Below are 19,679 nucleotides of genomic sequence, written 5' to 3'. Positions count from 1 at the left end.
GGGCCTCTCGCTGCTGTGGCCTCTCCCGTTGCGGAGCACAGGCTCCGGACGCGCAGGCTCAGCGGCCATGGCTCACGGGCCCAGCCGCTCCACGGCACGCGGGATCCTCCCGGACCGGGGCACGAACCCGCGTCCCCTGCATCGGCAGGCGGACCCCCAACCACTGCGCCACCAGGGAAGCCCCTAAGTGGTTCTTCTTTAAGTGAGGAATGGTAAACATTGTATCCATGGGAGATGGAAGATAAGTAAATGGTTTGGATATCCTTCTCCTCCCCCATATTCATTGTTTGGAAAGACAGAAGGGGATATTAAGGGAGAAATCCTATCCCTGCCCCCCACCTCTTACGTCCGCATCCACTTTCTCTTCGGAAAATGTAATTGGCAAGATGCCAAGAGGTGTTAAGCTAGATTTTACTAACAGTGGTTTTGCATCTCATTAAAAGATGATGGTGAAGGAGATTCAAAAAGATCTTGATCGGGACCCACTGAATGGGGATACATATAAGGTCTGCTTGGGACCCCCAAAATCAATGGCACCAGAGGAGGTGGGCGCTGGGAAACACAGCTTCATGTATAAAAAGCCTCAGTGAGTCAAGAGTGTGATAAGGCCACCAGGGCAGCTAATAGGATCTTAGATGACAGTAATAGTACTACAGGACCTAGAAGTCCGGTGATGCTACTTAGCCTGCTTGGCCCGGCCAAAATGGAAGCTCACAACCTGGAACAAAGGGACTTGGAAATCCCAGCACATGTGGCGGGATGAGAGACCTGAGGATATGATAGGAGGGCGTCATTTGGAAAGAACCTGTCTCCTTGACTTTGAGAGGTAGAACCCAAACTTGTAGGTGGACTTTGTTGGCTTCCTACAAAGAGGGGAGAGACCTCCTGAGTAGAGATCTCCCTCTCACTTGCAGCGATGTTGAAGAACATCTCCAGGCATCTGAAACATACTCTCATGTCCATTCCCACTCTGGAATTCTATCAATTAGATGAGGGTTCTTCCAGTTTAAAAAAAGATATATAATATCTCCACACTTGCATATAGAAACAAAGGGTTGGACAGAAATATGACCCAAAAAATGACTTCCTCTTTCTAACATCTCATGTCATTTCTGTAACCTCCAGGACACATCCCTTCCATTTCTGTAATGAAGCCACAATTGGTGATAATGTGTAAAACTCGTTACGTGGCATTTTCATGTCTCCACCCCAGACCCAGTTACCATGCTGTCTCACCAGATTTCCTGCTCTCACCTCCCAACTGGTATTTCCACACACTCACCTTCCACCAACCTGTTCGCCTAAAAGTGGCCAGAGTGACCTTTTAAAAACAAATCAGATCTCGCCATTCCTCTACTCAGAAACATGCGCTGACTTTCCAGTAAATCCTCAGTCCTTCAGTGGTGTCCATACTCTGTACGTGGGCCTGTAGCTCTCCCTTCAGTCGGCAAACCTGCTCTTTCTCTTCGTCTGCACTGCAGCCACCCTGCCTCCTCTGTTTCCTTGAGAGCCCTGGACCACCTGCCTCCTGGCCTTTGCACAAGTTGTTTCTGCTGCCTGGAAGGCTTCCTTCACCTCCCGCCAACCCCCGCCGGTCCATTTACCTCCTGCCCACCCTTTAGATTTCAGATCAAAACTGATGTAGATTCAGCTCCATGTTACACAATCTTGGTGCACCCTTCCAGCACCTGTCACCCTTTCTAGCTGTGAAGATTTCACCATTGTCTCTCTCCCCCGTTAGACTATAAGTTCTTGGACAGAGGGCATGTCTGTTTTGCTCGACCGTTTTTCTCCAACGCCTGGCCCAGTACCCAGCACTTAGTAAGCCCTGGTTAAATACTTATCATCTCAGTAAATGAATGAAAGATATAAAATGTAACCACCTATTCATCAAACTGTGGGCAGAAAAAGCTCTTCCCATATTGGCGTCTTAGGAACTGATTCAGTTAGATATGTTAACTGGGTTTACCTTGTAAAGTTAAAAAAAAATAAAGATGTTTGTATATCCACATGCATATAACAAAGGTGGGTATCTATTATTATACTGTATGAACTTAATTAAAAAAACAACTCTTTGCCCTGAGAAAATTTACACTGGCAGGAAAATAGTCATGCTGGTTACAGTGTGGCCATCTCATTCCACCTCTACCACTAATAAACCATCCATCGTGGAATGAGTCAGAGTTGCCTGTTGAAAGTGAATAAAATCTGGTTCATGTTCATACATACATTAAGGACAGAAACAAAGAAAGAGGCTTTGAAAGTCGGGAGAGTTGGGGAGATGGTACAGTTCATTGCTTCGTCACAGTGAGCTAAGTAAGTGCCCTTGGCCAGGGAGCACATCAGCATATGTTCTGCCTTTGTTCATCCTCGGGGTATTGTTTGCACTGCACACTGGGCTGCTCCCTGGGAGCCCTGGCCTTAGAGACCGGCCCAGGACAGCCCCATAGGCGGCATCTCACTCCTCATGCACTCCTCTGAGCCCTCCTCCGCACTTGGGTGGGTCTGATGTGGCACCCTGTCCTTCTTGCAAACTCCAGTAGCACTGGGAGCAGAAACCAGGACTAAAGGGGGAAGCACTTCGAGCAGCACCCTCATTTGAAAGGCTGGACCAGCCATTTCATTCACCAACATCCACCAGAGAGTGCTGACAGGCTGCGGTTTTCCTTTCTCCCTTCCTTCTTTCTCCTTCCCCGTCCTCTGGGTTTTTCCAATGCCCACTTCATTTCTTTCCCTTTCTTACAATGCCTCTAAGTTTTCTTCTCTCTACCCAAGTATTTCCCCCTTGTCTGCATTCCTCTTTCATCCCTTGGTTCATCTCTTCCCTCCCCTCCCCTCCCCCTCAGCTTGGCCATCATCCAGAGAAGTCGCTCTAGAGGGGCACCTTCTTGATCCCTGGTCCTTTCTCAGCTTGTTCAGCCCCTGCTCTGAGGTGCAGGGACGACAGAGCAGGGCTGCTGCCAGACAGAGAAGAAGGTACACTTAGCAGCGTGTTAGCGCTGCTGCCCTGAGAGCTTCTGTAATCCTGAATACGGTTAGGACTCTAGGGCTTCCTTAGAATCAGTAGTGAAAACAGCTGTAGGTCAAAAGAAAAGCCTGGGTACAAAAAATAATAACAGAGGGAAAATAAATGAACTCTGAAATCACTGAGTTCAAAGAGTTGCCTTTACTTTTTCACTAAGAAGCACAAAAGGCCCCACTCTTTTGTTTCCTGATGATCGGGAAAGCCAGGAAGCTCTGACACGCTTCCCTCTTTGTTTCTCTGAAAGGACATCTTTAGAGGAGATCTTTGAACTTCCTTTGAGGAACTGTCTTGAGGAACTATTGGCCCTTATCTAATGTGATTCATAAAGGGAGAGGTCTGGACGTGACGTGCTGCTCTTGGGCAGCTTACCTGCGTCTGTGTTGGACAGTCCGAGATCGTTCCTGGTGGAGAGGCTGCCGGGTGCAGCCCACAGTCTCCAGGGCTCCTGGGGATTCTGATTCAGGAGCTGACGAGAGCTGGGTCTTTGAGTGAATGATGGGTAGGTGAGATTTTGCATTTAGAGTTGATGCCGGAATGATGAAAGCTTTGGGGGATGTCGGGTGAATGTCTTTTGCACATGGGAAGGACATGAATTTGGGGGCCAGAGGGTGGACTATTGTGGGTTGAACTGTGCTCCCCACCCAAAAAAATTTTTTTTGGCATCCTAACCCCCAGTACCTCAGAACGTGACCTGATTTGGGAATAAAGTCTTTACAGAAGCAGTGAAGTTAAAATGAGGTCATCAGAGGGAGCTCTCATCCAATGTAACTGCTACCCTCATAGGAAGGGGAAATTTGGACACAGAGATCCCCCCAGGACAGTCTGTTATCAGGTGGTCAATGCATTGAACCACTTCAAGCAACCCGAAGGTAGTGGAAAACGGGTAGATTTTGAAGTCAGAAAGTCCCAGATCCAAATTCTGCTGCTTCCTTTGCCCTGTGACCTTGGGCACTCAGTATGGATAAAGGGGACACTTGGCCCTCTCTCAGGGTTACTGTGAGGATGAAACGGGGCTGTGTGTAAACCAGGCAGCATGGGGCGATGGGGTGGGTGGGCGGGGAGGGGTACTGGATAAGTGGGAGCTCTCATTGTAACTGGGCTTCTTGTGTTGGAGTGACCGTCACCTGAAGATGCTCTTTTCACCTTTGGGGCCCCTACTTCTCACCGCTTATGGACTTTTAAAGCTGGAAGGGCACGTGGAGGCTCTCTGTCGCCCCTCCCCCTGAATATTACAGATGAGGCACCTGAGGCCCAGAGAAACAAGTAACTGCAGCTGGCCTTGCTTGCTGTCTCCTGGGGCCTCCGGGAGCCAGGCCGGGTGCCCTTCCAGCAGCTGAGTGGCATCAGCTCACCATGGGTTTCACTCAGGCCTTTTGAGGACCTCCCCAGAAGATGCTCATGTGAATTAAACATCATTCTCATTGCCATCGGTGAGACCCCCTTTGATCAATTACCAGCTAATCTGGGGTGACCTCTGCCTTCTTTAGAGTCACCAATCCAGGAGAATGGAGGCAGCTTTGGGACAGTAGAGCAACAGCCAGGATCAGGAGGAAGGTCCCCACCCACCTCTGGCTGAGCTGCCGGCCTTGCCACCTCGGAGCTCGCACGATCCCCCTTTCTGTTTCGGCTTCTTCGTGCCCCATCTGATATCAGAGCCTTGCCTAGAGGCCCAGCCGGCTGTTAACCTGGGGCCTGTAAAAATAAACATTTTAAAGCTTCTGAGTAAACTGTTTGATTTCATACTAATAATGTAAACATGTGGCTCCAAGAGCTCAGAAATACTTCAGGACAACTGCTTACTTCTAGACTAGTCTCAAATAACCAGGATCAGCCCTCCTCCAAATAATCTGTTGGTACACAACACGGGCCTGTGAGCACAAAGGTGCTTCTGCGTGAACTACAGCAAGGGCCAGGGGGAAGGCCCGGGATCAGGTGGAACAAGTGGGCCTGGGTCTGTGAGCGGATCTGGCAATAACGCGTAAGGAAGAACTTTGACCCCAGCCTGGCCTACGTCAGAAGCTGATACAGGCACAACCATGCGAATGAAAATAATAAAAGACCTGAAAGTGCCTCTAAGACTGGTCCTCAGCCTTTCCTGATCGCCTCAGCCTTTCCCGATTGCCCTCTCACTTTGCTGTTGTGCTTCAGAAAACAACAAAAAAACCCCTCTAAATCCTCTGTGCCCTTCCCATCTTAAATTCCATCTATTCTCAGAGGTTTCAGACCAAAGCAAGAGACTTTGGGCCTCCGAACACTTGTGGTCCTGTTCACCCCATCACCCTCTGAGGCAGAGATTCTCAGGGGGAGTCGTTCCCAAACCTGACCTGACCAGAATAATGATGATCAGCTGGGTGTGGGAACCAGCCACGTGGACCCCCTCCTGTTACAGAGGAAGAGCCCGAGGCTGGGAACACTTAACATGAGTCATCCAAGGTCGTACCGCTAGACTCATTCAAGGTCAGGCCACTAGGTCTCAGCGGTGTGGCGGTGAGGACCCAAGCCTTCTCCTCCCAAGCCCTGTGTGCCTTCCCTTTAACTGTCCTGTTTAAATTCTCACTGCTGCTTTTGGGGTAATTCTGCCTTTCCCAGCTATATCTCCTCCATTTTCTTCCTCTTCGTCTTTTTCCTTCCTCGCGTACTAATGTCTCTGTAGGAAACAGGCCTAACTTGTCATAGACTTGGTGGGCAATAGCCGCACAGGATTCCTATTAAAATTCCACCCCCCTAGTGGAGGTAAGCTTTTAAAGTATTATCATCCAGGGAATGCCCTGGCGGTCCAGTGGTTAGGACAACACGCTCTCACCGCTGAAGGCCCAGGTCCAATCCCTGGCTGGGGAACTAAGATCCCACAAGGCCGCGTGGCCAAAAAAAAAAAGTTTTATCATCCAGATACACTTTGGTGAAAATTAAGCGGTTGAGACTAGGCTGTGATAGGAGGGAAAGAAAGGACTGGAGGCTACTCATGGTGGCTTCTACTACCCGCTCCCCAGCCAGGAGCTAGACATGAGAAGGATAGAAAGGAAAAACTGGAAAACCGAACGCAGGTGTCCGGCTGGACCTATTTGAAGCATGCTCATGTGTCCCGTTCTTTTTCCTCTCTAGGCCTTCGCCTATGCTGTTCCCTCTACCTAGAATGCTTTTCCCTCCCTGGCTCCTGGCTAGCTTCAACTCATCCTTCTGGACTCAAGTGTCCTCTCCTCTATAGGCTCCTCTCTACCCTCTCTTTACTCCCCACCAGACACCCCAGGCTAGACACCCCAGGCTAGCCTTGTGTTCCTCCTGTGTTTCCATATCATTCTGCATTTCTACTGTCTTAACACCAAGCGCTCTGTATGATAATTGCCTTCTCCTTTCCTTGGGCAGCAGGAGTTCTGTAAACTCAGGGTGGAGTTAGCAACACAACTTGATCTTGTTTTCTTTACATTGACTTAAATCCAGGTCTGAGTCTGTAATCTACTGGGCTGGCAGGAAATTCCATTTCAGTCCAAACTGGGGCCTGGCCCCTTCCTTAGGGTCATATAGGAACCTAAGAGGATGATGTGGTGCTTGGAAAAAGAGGGGCCTTGAGTTTTTAGGGCATCCGGGTGGGCTTGATGTCCTTGTTGTCCAAGCCTGAGGAGACTCTTGAGGTCCAGGAGCCCTCTGTTTCTCTTGCAGACCCAAATCACGGGTTTGTTTCTCTGTGGGGCTGGGAACCCTGGGATCCAGGGGTTAGCCCCCTCCGTGCATTCCCTGATGTGGTCTTGCCACCTCTGGGCTCTGCTAAGGACCACGGCACAGTCCCCACTCGTGGAGCTGCAGTGTCTGTCCCCTGCTCCATTGGGGGGACACTGGCAAAAACTCTCTCCTTTTGCCCCTGCTCCTCTGGGCCACCTCCTTTAATCTCTCCAGTGACTGTAGCCTGTCATAAAACAAAGAGATGTTCCCTTCACACTGCTTCTCCTTTGGGCATTGTCAACACCTGCGGGGAGAGAAATGTGAGAAGTCTGGACACATTTTCGAATGGGAAACGTCTGGGGAGAACAAACAAATGATCTCCATAAGTTGACCTGTTTTGTTTGTTTGGATCCCCCAAGGCATTCCCAGGACCTAGTGCCTAGGCCACAGTATGTACTTAATGAAGATTTGGGAGAAAAATGAAAGATGAATCTTGACTGGCCCAAGGCTGGCCACTTAGGGTTTTGCAGGTTGTGTAGTGACTGCACAAAATACCGAGGATCCCATTCAGACAGATATGGTTGTCGAGCAAGATAGTTTTCTGGCAGATGTTTCGTAAACTGTCTTGGAAAGGGGGAGCTTTTTTTCCTAATTTTCTTGCTCAAAGTTATAATCAGATTGTTGCCGACCTGGGTCCTTGGACTCTTTAATCAATAGAAATTGATAAGAGACCAGACGAGAAACTCAGGCAATGCTTTATTGGGACTCGTGTTGCAGCATGAGGGGTAAAAACAAGAAACAGGTGCGCTTGCTTGCTGTCCTGGGGGGGCGCGGTGAGTTAGTCCCTTAAATGGGGTGAGGGTGGGAGTGGAATGGTGGGTCGGGCCTGAGGTGTGGCTTAGGTGGCCTGACCACCCCCTTGGTGGTGCTGTGTGCAGGGATCACGTGCAGTACCCTGCTTTTGCTCCCGGCACCTCAGAAATGGCAGTTGGTTTGTGCCCATTTTGTATTCTTTTCTGTATGTTGTTCATAATTTGCCCAACGGCACTTGCATGCAGTTATTTTTAGTCTTTTATAGTTTCTTTGTACTCTTGTTGCTTGAGGAGATGTTTGTCCAGGTGCAAGCACTCCAGTAAAGGGTCCCAGGTCCCAGCCTGTCTCAAAATCCAATATGCAAAAGAGTCATTAATATCACGTTTACCTAATTTGTAGTTATTTGTACCTCTGAGTATTTGTAGATATTTATAAGTAAACTGTTCCAAAATATTTTTTTAATGTAGTTTATTAGTCATCATCACTTTCTTGATGCAGCCTGAACTCATTCTTTCTTATTTTGTCTCCACTAATGACTGAAAGTAAGCTTCTCTGCAAACTGATTGGGGTAGCTTGTGTCAATATGAAGACAGTTATCAAAGGACACACTGTGCTTCTGAGTTAAAGAAAATGCTCTCTATTTGTTCTCTTTACAGATCATTTGACAAAGGAGCCAGTGGAAGACACAGACCCTAGCACTATATCCCTTAATATGGTAGGTTACAACTTTTACATTAATGGTGATGACTCCTGTTTTTCCTTTTTCCCCTTTGTTATTTCTTTATATTTTTTATTACTTCGTACTTACATGAAATTTGAAACCCTAAAGTAAGGTTTTCCAAGATAAATTTCTTTTTCATGATATTTCTCTGTGACATAATAAACTTGGGGTTTCTCCAGGTTAAAAATGGTGTTAGACTCAGTTCTCATTTTGCACATATCAGAAGTGGTCTTCTTAGGTTACGTGAGGTCTTTATCTGCTTGTCTACTTTTAATACTATCTATTTTTAATTACCAATTCTTCAGAAATCAAAATATCTAACTTGAGATTGAAAGAAAAAATAGGACAACCTTAAAGTAAAGGCGGGCTGCCCATGTGTCAGATGGGCATACACTGTTGATTTACCTCTGTTACCACTTTTTTTTCTTTTAATTTTTAAAATGTATTTTTGGCTGTGTTGGGTCTTTGTTGCTTCACGTGGGGTTTCTCTAGTTGCGGCAAGCGGGGGCTACTCTTCGTTGCGGTGCGCAGACTTCTCACTGTGGTGGCTTCTCTCGTTGCGGAGCACGGGCTCTAGGCATGCGGGCTTCAGTAGTTGTGGCTCGCGGGACCTAGAGCGCAGGCTCAGTAGTTGTGGCGCATGGGCTTAGTTGCTTCGCGGCACGTGGGATCTTCCCGGACCGGGGCTTGAACCTGTGTCCCCTGCATTGGCAGGCGGATTCTTAACCACTGTGCCACCAGGGAAGCCCCTCTTCTGGCTTCTGATGGTCGTCGGCAGTTCTTGGTCTCCCCTGGCTTGTAGCTCATTCGCTTCGTTCTCTCCCTTTGGTGGCACGTGGCAGTCTTCTCCCTGTGTGTCTGTGTCTTGTTATCTCTTCTCCTCTTACAAGGACGTCTGTCCTACTGGATTAAGGACCTACCTTAATGACCTCAGTATGACCTCATCTTAAGTAATTCTATCTACAATGACCCTATTTCCAATGAGGTCAGTCTGAGGTACTAGGGGTTAGGACTTCGAGGTATTTTTGGAGGGGACACATTTCAACTATAACATTCCTTCCAGGATTAAATACATGGTCCTTGACATGGCAGATGAGGTCCTCTGTGACCATGTCTCAACGTCCCCCTGATGTGTGTCCCCCAGTTGTGTGTAGCTATTTGCTGCTCCTCAAATGCCCCACGCCCTCCCGCCTGTCCTGGGATACCCTTGGTGCTGGCCCCTCCCTGCTTCCTCACATAATGAACTCCTATGCAACCCGCCACTCAGCCCAAGTGTTCCTTATCTGGGAAGGCTTCTCAGCCTTGGGGCCTTCGGGTCCTGCCTTATCCATAGTCCCTACTTTTTTTTTTTTTTTTGTGGTACGCGGGCCTCTCACTGTTGTGGCCTCCCCCATTGCGGAGCACAGGCTCTGGACGCACAGGCTCAGTGGCCATGGCTCACAGGCCCAGCCGCTCCGTGGCATGTGGGATCCTCCCGGACCGGGGCATGAACCCGTGTCCCCTGCATCGGCTGGCGGACTCTTAACCACTGCGCCACCAGGGAAGCCCCATAGTCCCTACTTTTTATCGCATTGTGTGGGAATTATTTGCTTGCCTGACTTCCTGCGAGGCTGTGCTGACCGTCTTCCCATATGCAGAGTGGGGCACGAAGCAGACAGCAGTGTTAAATGAGCCAAGCTTCCTGAGATCCTAGAATGGCAGCCTTCCTAAATCCCTTTGCCTTCTTTGCAGGGTCTTCCATGGAAACTGGCTCCATTATTTCGTGTCCAACCCTGTCTTCCTTTTCCACCTCCAGCATGCATCTGCCCTACAGGCTGGCCCGTCTTCCAACCACCTGGCCTTGCTCCTCCGTGCCCACCATCTGCAATCACCATGCTCCTTTCTGTCGGTCATCTGAGTCCTGGGCATTCTCTAGGCCCATCTCAACTGTCAGTCTCTCCAGGAAACCTGCACTTGTTCGTTCATGTAGTCTGAACAGAGTCAGAATCTGGGGATGCAAAGATCATGGTCCCTTCTCTTGAAACACTCACAGTCTGTCTGAGGAAATAGACAAATACTTTGAAAAGAGCCTGATAAGCCCTATGGTACAGATGTGTTTTCCATGCTCTGGGGAGCAGAGTTTGGAGAAGGATTTAGTCTAGGGGAAAAGTATTTGATTTTTAGGTTCTCTGTGATTGATGATTGATTGATGATTTCTTTTTTCACCCAGGATTGTGGTTTATTACAGCAAAAGTATTCAGATTAAAGTCAACCAAAGGAAGAGGAGCATAGGACAGGGCCCAGGAAAGTTGCAAGCATGGAGCTTTCAGCTACCCTCTGTCAGTGACATTGTGTGGACAGTGTTTACTTGTCTCAGTAACGATGTGTGATGATACACACAGAGTATTGACAACCAGGGAAGCTCACCCCACACTTGGGGTCCAGAGTGTTACTGGGGCTCAGTCATGTAGACACGCTTGACCACCAGTGTGTCTGACCTTAGACTTCAGCCCCTTCACAGGTTGAACTGATACCGTAAGGATGATTGATTGATTTCTTTTGTGGAAAGGGGTTGGAGGCTTCTTGAAGGTTCTGAAACTTTACTGCCTAGCTCCAAAGAAACTCCAGGAAAGGGTGTTTAAAACAGAACCCCTGTTTCCACATTTGTTTCTTTTCCTCCTCTGTCCAAGGAAGATAGTGATGAGACTTACAGGAGAGTTGGGAGGTACAGTTTTCTTTTTTTTTAGGCTGGAGGACTATAGACCCAAAGGCCCAGATGCAGATGATGGTGGGAACTGTGCCGGTGTCAGAGGACAGGCTAGGGAGATTGGGTGCATCCCCACTCCTCTCATGGAAGTCTTTAGAAAATGACTACATTGTATAATCTGCAGTAGAAGCTTCCAGAAGCTTAGATACCTGCATATTTGTCGGTACCAACAAAGAAAGATGTGATTGTAAGAGCATTTGCTATTTTGAATTCCCTGTAACAGTACTGCCCTCAACTAAAGCATTGGGGAATTGTGCATAATTGTGCATAATGGGTAACTAATTCATAGATCTTCGTGCAATTAGTGGGATAGTTACCTTTTGACTCCTGTCCTAGTCAACCCGTGACAGAGCTCTCCAATTTTGAGTACTGCCCAGAACACATGCTTATTGGCCCGAATGAATGTCACAGAAATGGTGAGAAGAGATGGGTCTTTCCCCATAATTCACTACCAGAAATGTCCCTCAATTTTGAGCTGCAGGAAATAGAGAGAAGAGCACTGCAGAAAAGAGAGGAAGTGTGGTTTAGTGGTCAGAGCTGAAGGCTTCTTCTGTTTCATGTTCCAACATTAACTTCTCATCCACCTTGGTTTCATTTCTATAAAATTGAGAATGAAAGCAAGCAATGGGTCCAAGGCTAAAAACTTGCAAGGATTTAAATTAAAATCATGACTTTCCCAAGACAAAGCTTTCCCTTCACTTTGATCTTATAATTGACTACGGTGTTTAAAAATAACACTCCTCTTTTGTTGGTTTCTACAGTCAGACAAATATCCCATTCAAGACACGGGACTCCCTAAAGGTATGTACAGTTAAAGTAGCAATTTAAACTTGTGATTACTTTCATGTCTTGAACAAAGCACTAGTCAAAGTAATTTTTCATTTTCTAAAATTGTAAAACAGAAACATACTGATAATTTAGTGTATGATTTGACCTTCTCTGGTATGAAGTTTCTTATTAAAATGTAGAGATTATTTTATAGCAAATTATACATCAAATTCCTATGGTGTTTTTAACATGCATAAAATGAAGAAAGCCAGGACTGTGGGTTGCAAGTGTCAGAAATGTAGCTCAAATTAGTTTAAAATGGTGGGGGGACTTGGTAGTTTAGAGTCTTTGGGTGCTGCTAAATCCAAGCATTTAAATGATGTCTCAGGCTCAGTCCCCCACTCCCCCCACAATGGCTCTGTCTTCTGTGTTGGCTCCATACTCGAGCAGGCTTTCCCCACTTGGTGGGAAAGATAGTCTCTTGACACCTCCAGCTTTACTTGGTGCAGCTAAAGATGCCGGGGCAACAGGGAGCCTTTCCCCCAGCACACATGGCACAATTTTAGGGGCAAATCGTGAAAGGAGCAGTTTGGTCGTGTGGCCATCCCTGTATCAGCTGCTGTTGTCGGAGGATGGAGGGGTGACCAGGTCTGAGCCTTGAGGTTGGAGGATGGGGGGCGGAGGGCATGAAGTCAGTTCTACTCAAACCACAGTAAAGAGGGTTCTGTTAGCAGACAAGGGGCAAGGGATGCTGTCAGGCCCCAAAGCAAAAAGAGCTTGCTTTTATGATCCACAGGTGAATGTCGCAGGCGTGGTGCAGACCACAAAGGCCTGACTGAGCCTTTCCTAATTTCCCCTGGGGCAGCCTGCAAGGCTGTATCCAGTATGGAGGCTGAGCTGCTGCTTATCGCACTGGAGCGTTTACCTTGTGCTCTGCTGACCAGCCAGAGAGGAGGGGTGGGGAACAATCAGATCTGAGCAGCTTCAGAGATGGCAGGGGGCCCCCGGCTTCCTGGAGAGGAAAGACTTCCCAGCACAGCCTGCTGTGGGGTTCCCCAGCAGCCCTTGTGGTGATGGGTGTCACAGGGTCACTGGGCTGCGGGGTTGGGAGCTCCCTGGCAGGGCCCACCTGTGGTTAAGTCTGTAGTTCTGCCAAGTCCCCCTCCCTCATTCTCCACTCACCAGACTCTTCTTCCTGCTCTCTGAAATGACATCATTAGAGTTGCATTCCTTTTGCCCCCTGTGCACGTCCCAGGAATGGCAGTGGTGTGTAGGGAGAAGAGGCTGAAGGCCAGGTTTGAGCCCAAATCCTGGCTGTACTCGGGGAGGCTTCTCCCAAGCACACTTTGCCCTTTCCCCTCTCCACGAATGACTTCTCAGTGTCCTGAATTCCCCAAGCTGTGATTGCCTAGTTCAGCAAGAAAGTGGAAGGTGCAAGTCAGGCCACCAGGACGAATCGGAGGCCATGTTGGGCCGTGTTCCTTGGATTTTTAGGATGCAGTGAAGAATTACCTGGGGAGCTAGTTTAAAATGCAGATTCTGGACTCCGCTACTGCAAAATCATGATGTGGTGGGTCTGGGGTCAGGCCCAGAAACCTGTGTTTTTAATGCAAACCTGAGTGGGTGGGACACAGACCTCCCTTTGAGAGCCTGCCTAAGAAGCTTCAAGAATGTGGCGTGGGGGCTTCCCTGGTGGCGCAGTGGTTGAGAATCTGCCTGCCAATGCAGGGGACACGGGTTCGAGCCCTGGTCTGGGAAGATCCCACATGCCGCGGAGCAACTGGGCCCGTGAGCCACAGCTACGGAGCCTGCGCGTCTGGAGCCTGTGCTTCGCAACAAGGGAGGCCGCGACAGTGAGAGGCCCGCGCACTGCAATGAAGAGTGGCCCCCGCTCGCCGCAACTAGAGAAGAAACGAAGACCCAACAAAACCAAAAAATAAATAAATAAATAAATAAATTTATATTAAAAAAAGGATGTGGCGTGCCACATGTAGGAGACATGTAAGAGACACCCGAGCTGCAGCCAGACCGCCAGCTCTGAGAGGACTCAGCAGTTGACCTCATGGCTCAGGGTCCCAGTGTCCAGTCTGCAGTGCCGAGAGGAAAATATTACACCGACCTCCCTGGGTGCTTGTGAGAATTCAATGAAACGAGACTGGAACAGCACCTGACTCCCAACAAGCATCTGACAGGGGTGGAGGGAAACCTGGCAAAAGAATCGTGAGCAATCAGGGTAGAGGACTGTTGAAAGCTTTTGTATCGGAGAGGCAAGAGTGGAACCACCGTTTTAGGTAGACTGGGCCGCAGCAACTATCTGAAGACCTTTTCTATCACTCTTGAACATGATTTCCTGTTTTAAGAGAAAGAGATTGTTGCTTAGCAGCCTGATAATACAGTAACTGTACCGTTGGGTTTCTCCTAGAATTTGAGTTTTACAAAACCTTAATTAAAATTAATTAAAATGGTGGTGAGTTGACAAGTAACTCCAGATCTTTCCTCTGTCCTTGTTCATGGGGGGGGGCGGGGAAGTGTTATTAAGCACATAATTTCTTATCTCCAAGAAATACATCGTCTTCTATGTAATATCCAACATTTGCATTTAATAACAATTTAATGTCCACAGTATTTTTTTCAAATATACCATAATGGAGCCAGTATCATCGTTAAATGCTTATGGTAATTTTCTCACTGAAGTTGTTTTTAGGGAAACAAAGCCCATGTATAATTAGTGAAGAGACTAATTTACAGCTTAAAAGTAAATGTAGGCTTCCCTGGTGGCACAGTGGTTAAGAATCTGCCTGCCAGTGCAGGGGACACGGGTTCGAGCCCTAGTCCGGGAAGATCCCATATGCTGCGGAGCAACTAAGCCTGTGCGCCACAACTACTGAGCCTGCGCTCTAGCGCCCGTGCCCCACAACAAGAGAAGGCACCGCAGTGAGAAGCCCGCGCACCGCAACAGAGTGTAGCCCCCGCTCGCCGCAACTAGATAAAGCCCACATGCAGCAATGAAGACCCATCACAGCCAAAAATAAAAATAGATAAATAAATTTATTTTTTAAAAAAGTAAATGTAATCTAATTATATTAAGAACAATTCAGACTCTGACACTTAAGTGAATTCTAGGGGGGCTACTATATTTAATAGAGGAGTTGTTTGTAATTAGCTTGAACCATTTCCATATGATTTAAAAAGTCCTCAAAATGTATTTTCTTCAAAAAATTAGTATGTTTCACAAAGTCTTCATTATAATTCTAGTATACTCCTACTTTTCCCCTGGACAGTACAACATAGTCCCTTAACACGGTCCACACTAGAGTGGCTCTCAATAATGTGCTTTTACCATAAATCAACTGTGGGACTCTAGTGTGATTTCAATGATCAGCACGTTTTTGAGGTGTTATTATACCTGTTTTCTTGTCGGGAACAAACGTGTAGCTTCTGCCTCCCCTGATTTTAGAGATTTCGGGAGGTTCATTCTGTCAGGCTTCTGTTGTGATAGGTGCTCTGTGAGGATCTGTAGGCACCAAACTCAGGACTAATTTAAGATTGGGGTTTATCTTATATCACAGAATTCCTGTATCTCGTAGAAACTGCTGGCTTGAGGGTTCTGAAGGCAATGTGACTCTTCATATTTTGAGAGGAAAATGTCTGTGGAAAAAGAATTCTGATTTTTGAGGCACTATGCCTAGTGAGGGGAAATTGCACATAACTACATCATAAAGCAATCAAGATTTTACCATCTTCATCTTCTCTGGCATTACTGCCCTTCCATTGTTCAAAAAAAATTAAATAGCGGATGTAAAGTTAAAGAGAAGTAGACTGATTTTTTTTTTTTTTTTCTTTTCTGCGGTACGCGGGCCTCTCACCGCTGTGGCCTCTCCCGTTGCGGAGCACAGGCTCCGGACGCGCAGGCTCAGCGGCCATGGCTCACAGGCCCAGCCACTCCGCGGCATGTGGGATCTTCACTGGCCGGGGCACGAACCCGTGTCCTCTGCATCAGCAGGCGGACTCTCAACCACTGCGCCACCAGGGAAGCCCTAAACTGATTTTATTGTTAATTATTTTGAGAAATTTGAACTTAAGCATGGATGACATTTGGAATAATCCGTTAACTAAATGTAGAAGTACTAGTTCAGTTTGAAAAAGGAGAAAATAAACAAGTACTCAGGAGATCGCCAAAATAATCCCTAAGCAAAAATGTCTGCCTGAAAACTAGCAGGCCAATGTGTTGTATTTTAGATGATTTCTCATCTTGCCAGTTGACCGACAGTATCTTGCTGATAGGTTTCCTTGTTGTAACATGAAACTAAAAGCCCCTCCTTCCCGCACGATTTACCGTGACCTGGTCCCACTCATTCCACAAGTTCACTGCCTTCCACTCAGCCATGACGGAGAGTCCTGACAGTCTCCTGTTTTAGCAAACCAACTCCTCCCCCAGTTATGACACACATACAAAGGTGGCCATTCTTTTTTTTTTTTTTTTTTTTTCTTTTTTTGATGCGGACCAATTTTAAAGTCTTCATTGAATTTGTTACAATATTGCTTCTGTTTTATGTTTTGGTTTCTTGGCACTGAGGCATGTGGGACCTTAGCTCCCCGACAAGTGATCGAACCCATACCCCCTTAAGTGGAAGGTAAAGCCTTAACCCCTGGACCACCAGGGAAGTCCCGGGCGTTTTATACACTGCCCATCTCCTCTCCTATCCTCTTTGCCCTGCGTATTTGTACATTTTATTCCTGTAGTGCCATTTGTTGAGGTCTTGGGGAGGAGATAAATGCATGTGTTCAATCCACCTTGTTTGACTAGAAGTCCAGTGAATTCCTTTAAAAAAAAAACAAAAAAAAACAAAACAAAAACTTCATCTTCCTTTATAACTTGTTATAATGCCATCTATTTGCTGCGGAGAACATAAACAAAAGAAGAAAAATGTAAAACTAACGAACCCATGTCTCCTGCATCGGCAGGTGGACTCTCAACCACTGCGCCACCAGGGAAGCCCCGAAGGTGTTTTCTTTTATGGAGGGTAGAGGGGAGGGAGAGGGGTGCAACCACAGGAGTGCTTGGGGGACCATGTAAGAAAAAGTTGCTTTTTAATTTCAGGCTAACATTGCATTGGGAAATAAAAAGCCTCACTTGTCCAATAATGCTGGGTTAACAATTATGACGCTGGCCATTGTGAGAATTAGTATGACTGAAGTCACATATCTGTGACTTTTTGCTGTGAAAAATTAGTGTGCATCCGAATTCTGTGGGGTGCTTGTTAGGTGTCAGATTTCTGGGGTCCCTGAGATTCCAATTCAGAAGGTCTGGAGTGGAGCCCAGGAATCTGCATTGTTAACAGGCAACCCCGGGTGATTCTGGTGCAAGAGAGCTGGGACTGTCTTGAGAAACAGAAGGCTAGGTAAGCTCTCTACTGCTCCAGCTTAAAAAGATACCGTATGGATTCTTAATAAGAGACCGTGCTTTTAGTTTAAATTTTGCAGATAATGATGTTAAGGAAAAAATGGCCTTTAGTCAGAATTGTGTAGGCAGCAATAAATATAGCCCCTTATATGAATAAATCTATCAGCGCAGCCTATAATAGGTCAGTGAATGTTAAGGAATGTAAAAATAAATAGATGAATTAATCTGTCACTCAGTCCTAACTTTTGAACCTTGAATTAAATGATTCTCTAGTAAGGGCTTTATTAACTAAAATTTTACATGCCACTAAACATTTCTTTCATAACATAATATATTACTGGCGATTTTCAAGGTTAGAGTGCGATGTTGAATTCTGTGGTTAAAGATTAAAATCTGGGGGCTTCCCTGGTGGCACAGCGGTTGGGGGCCCACCTGCCGGTGCAGGGGACACGGGTTCATGCCCTGGTCCGGGAGGATCCCATGTGCCGCGGAGCGGCTGGGCCCGTGGGCTGTGGCCGCTGGGCCTGCGGGTCTGGAGCCTGTGCTCCACAGCGGGAGAGGCCACAACAGTGAGAGGCCCGTGTACTGCCAAAAAAAAAAAAAGATTAAAATCTGATGGAACAAAATCGGTTTTTAATGCATTTGTACAATCTTCACCACAAGTTGGGGAACTGTGAAGTTAACACATATGTAAGACAACCTAAGGATGGAATTTCCTTCCTACCAGTTAATTCCGAAAGGTGTTAGACATTTCACATGCCTATCATGTTCCTTTGACTTTCACTGGCAATCCCCACTTTAACCATAGAACTGAAATGGTTTTGGTTTGATTTTTAGGAGGGTGAGCTATCAAGACAAGTATAATCCCACTCTGCTGTCTGAGAGATTTAGTAAACTGTCAAACAGTGAACACCGTGGAATCTGATGTAAGGTTATCAGAGGGGAATGTGTTTGGACTACCTCCTGTTCACCCTGTTGGTGAGGGAGGGATCCTGCCCTGGGGTTATGGGGATGGCCACACACAGGACACCTGACACTGGGCAGGTGAGATTGACAGTAGCTTGTGAGTCACGGATATTCACAGCCTGGAGAGGGAGGACGCTGCACCCCATGCAGGGTCGCATGGGGGTTGCACTTGGGAACAGAGTGAACAACCAGGGGCTGTGGGTGACAAGCGCTGTCCTCTCAAGAGGGTGTGTGACCCCTGGTTCCCAGGGAAGGATGTGATGACTTGTCTGAATAATTCAGTAGTCTGGCAGGGAACTGAAACCCACTGCTCAGGGATAAGCAGGGACTGTGCCTGGTCCCCTTGAAAAGGAGCGTTGTTTAGCTGGCGGTTTTATCCACAGGAGCAGAGCGGGGAGGGGAACTTGCAGCTGGGCCATTCAAGGTCCTCCTGGTTTTACCAGATGTAAACAGCACATAATATTGAGTCTTAATTTTAGGCCTTACAGCCACAGAGTATATGCTTTCTTTATCAAGCTTGCATCTTTTTTTTTTTTTTTTTAATCCCTAGCAGAGGAGTGTGATCCAATTAGTTTGAACTGCCCAACAAATTCTGATGTGCAACACCAGGTAAGAATAATTTCAGTTATATTTTTACCCTTAGGTACATGCTAATCCAACTAGAATTTATTTAGGAATTGTCTTCTAGAGCTTTAAAAATAAAGAAAGAACAGGATTTTTAGATAATAAGTTTGGAAATGATCTTTAAGCATCCCAGTAATGTAGCACATCTATACAACTTCTGTTACTTTTAGTAACTTTAATCCATTTTTTGGAAATAAATATTTATCCAGATGCCCAAAACCATCAGTGTTACTGAGTTAGAGAGTTGCTTTCTTTCGTGTGTAGTTGGTTTGCTGTGGATAGGAACTTTTTAAAAAAGCCTCAACAAAACTAGGTAGTTTTAAAACATTTTTGTAATGTTTTATAAAACTTTTACTTTGTTCAGATATCAGATATCAAATTTTAACACATTATTTTAATTGTCCTTTTCCAAAATATATCTATTGTTTTCTGATTATAAAAGACTGTTATTTTAAACTTCAGATACAACAAAAATGTACCAAAAGGTTGAGAATCGCTTGTCACATTCCATTGTTCACCTTTTGAGGTACATCCTTCCAAAAGCTTCCGTGGGTCACCGTGTGCTTCAGTTACTACTTATACTTTCCAGCCCATCTCTGTTCACTCACTCAAAGCTCATTAGCAAAACTGCACAATACCTCACATCTGTTAAACTATAGTTAGAACACTAAATGTCTCAAAAAAGATGTCTTGCCTGAAGATACACTGGTTGGGTTCTGCTCTCTTTATAATATTGATACCAAGTTAATTTTTAGCAAGACAGATTTGAAGCTTTGTTTAGTCCTCCTTTTAAAACATCAGTCAGTAATCATTAATAGTGATATTCCTGGATAATCAAATCACTTTTGTAGCAGAGCAGAGTTATATAATAGTTGATAAAACAAGCAATTTTAATCATAAACACAGTTCTCTTGAAAATCGTCAGTGGTGCTACTTTTTTTTTTTTTTTTTTTTT

The 19,679-nt window shown here is 46.4% G+C and overlaps 1 protein-coding gene across 2 annotated transcripts in view; it reads left to right on the top strand.

Annotated features, from left to right (window-relative positions):
* EDARADD (EDAR associated via death domain) overlaps positions 1-19,679 on the top strand; it is a 54,953-nt gene that overhangs the window by 2,762 nt on the left and 32,512 nt on the right. For both annotated transcript variants that reach the window (XM_007452939.1, XM_007452940.1), the window contains exons 2-4: positions 8,152-8,210; positions 11,724-11,763; positions 18,651-18,709. In XM_007452939.1, coding sequence (XP_007453001.1) covers positions 8,152-8,210; positions 11,724-11,763; positions 18,651-18,709 — 158 coding nt within the window. The remainder of the gene's footprint in view (positions 1-8,151; positions 8,211-11,723; positions 11,764-18,650; positions 18,710-19,679) is intronic.

Source organism: Lipotes vexillifer, unplaced genomic scaffold (assembly GCF_000442215.2).
Source record: "Lipotes vexillifer unplaced genomic scaffold, Lipotes_vexillifer_v1.1 scaffold1088, whole genome shotgun sequence".
In the NCBI taxonomy this organism is placed as follows: Eukaryota; Metazoa; Chordata; class Mammalia; order Artiodactyla; family Lipotidae; genus Lipotes; species Lipotes vexillifer.
The sequence above is the reverse complement of the archived record's forward strand: the minus strand, read 5'-3'. Positions and strand labels throughout refer to the sequence as shown.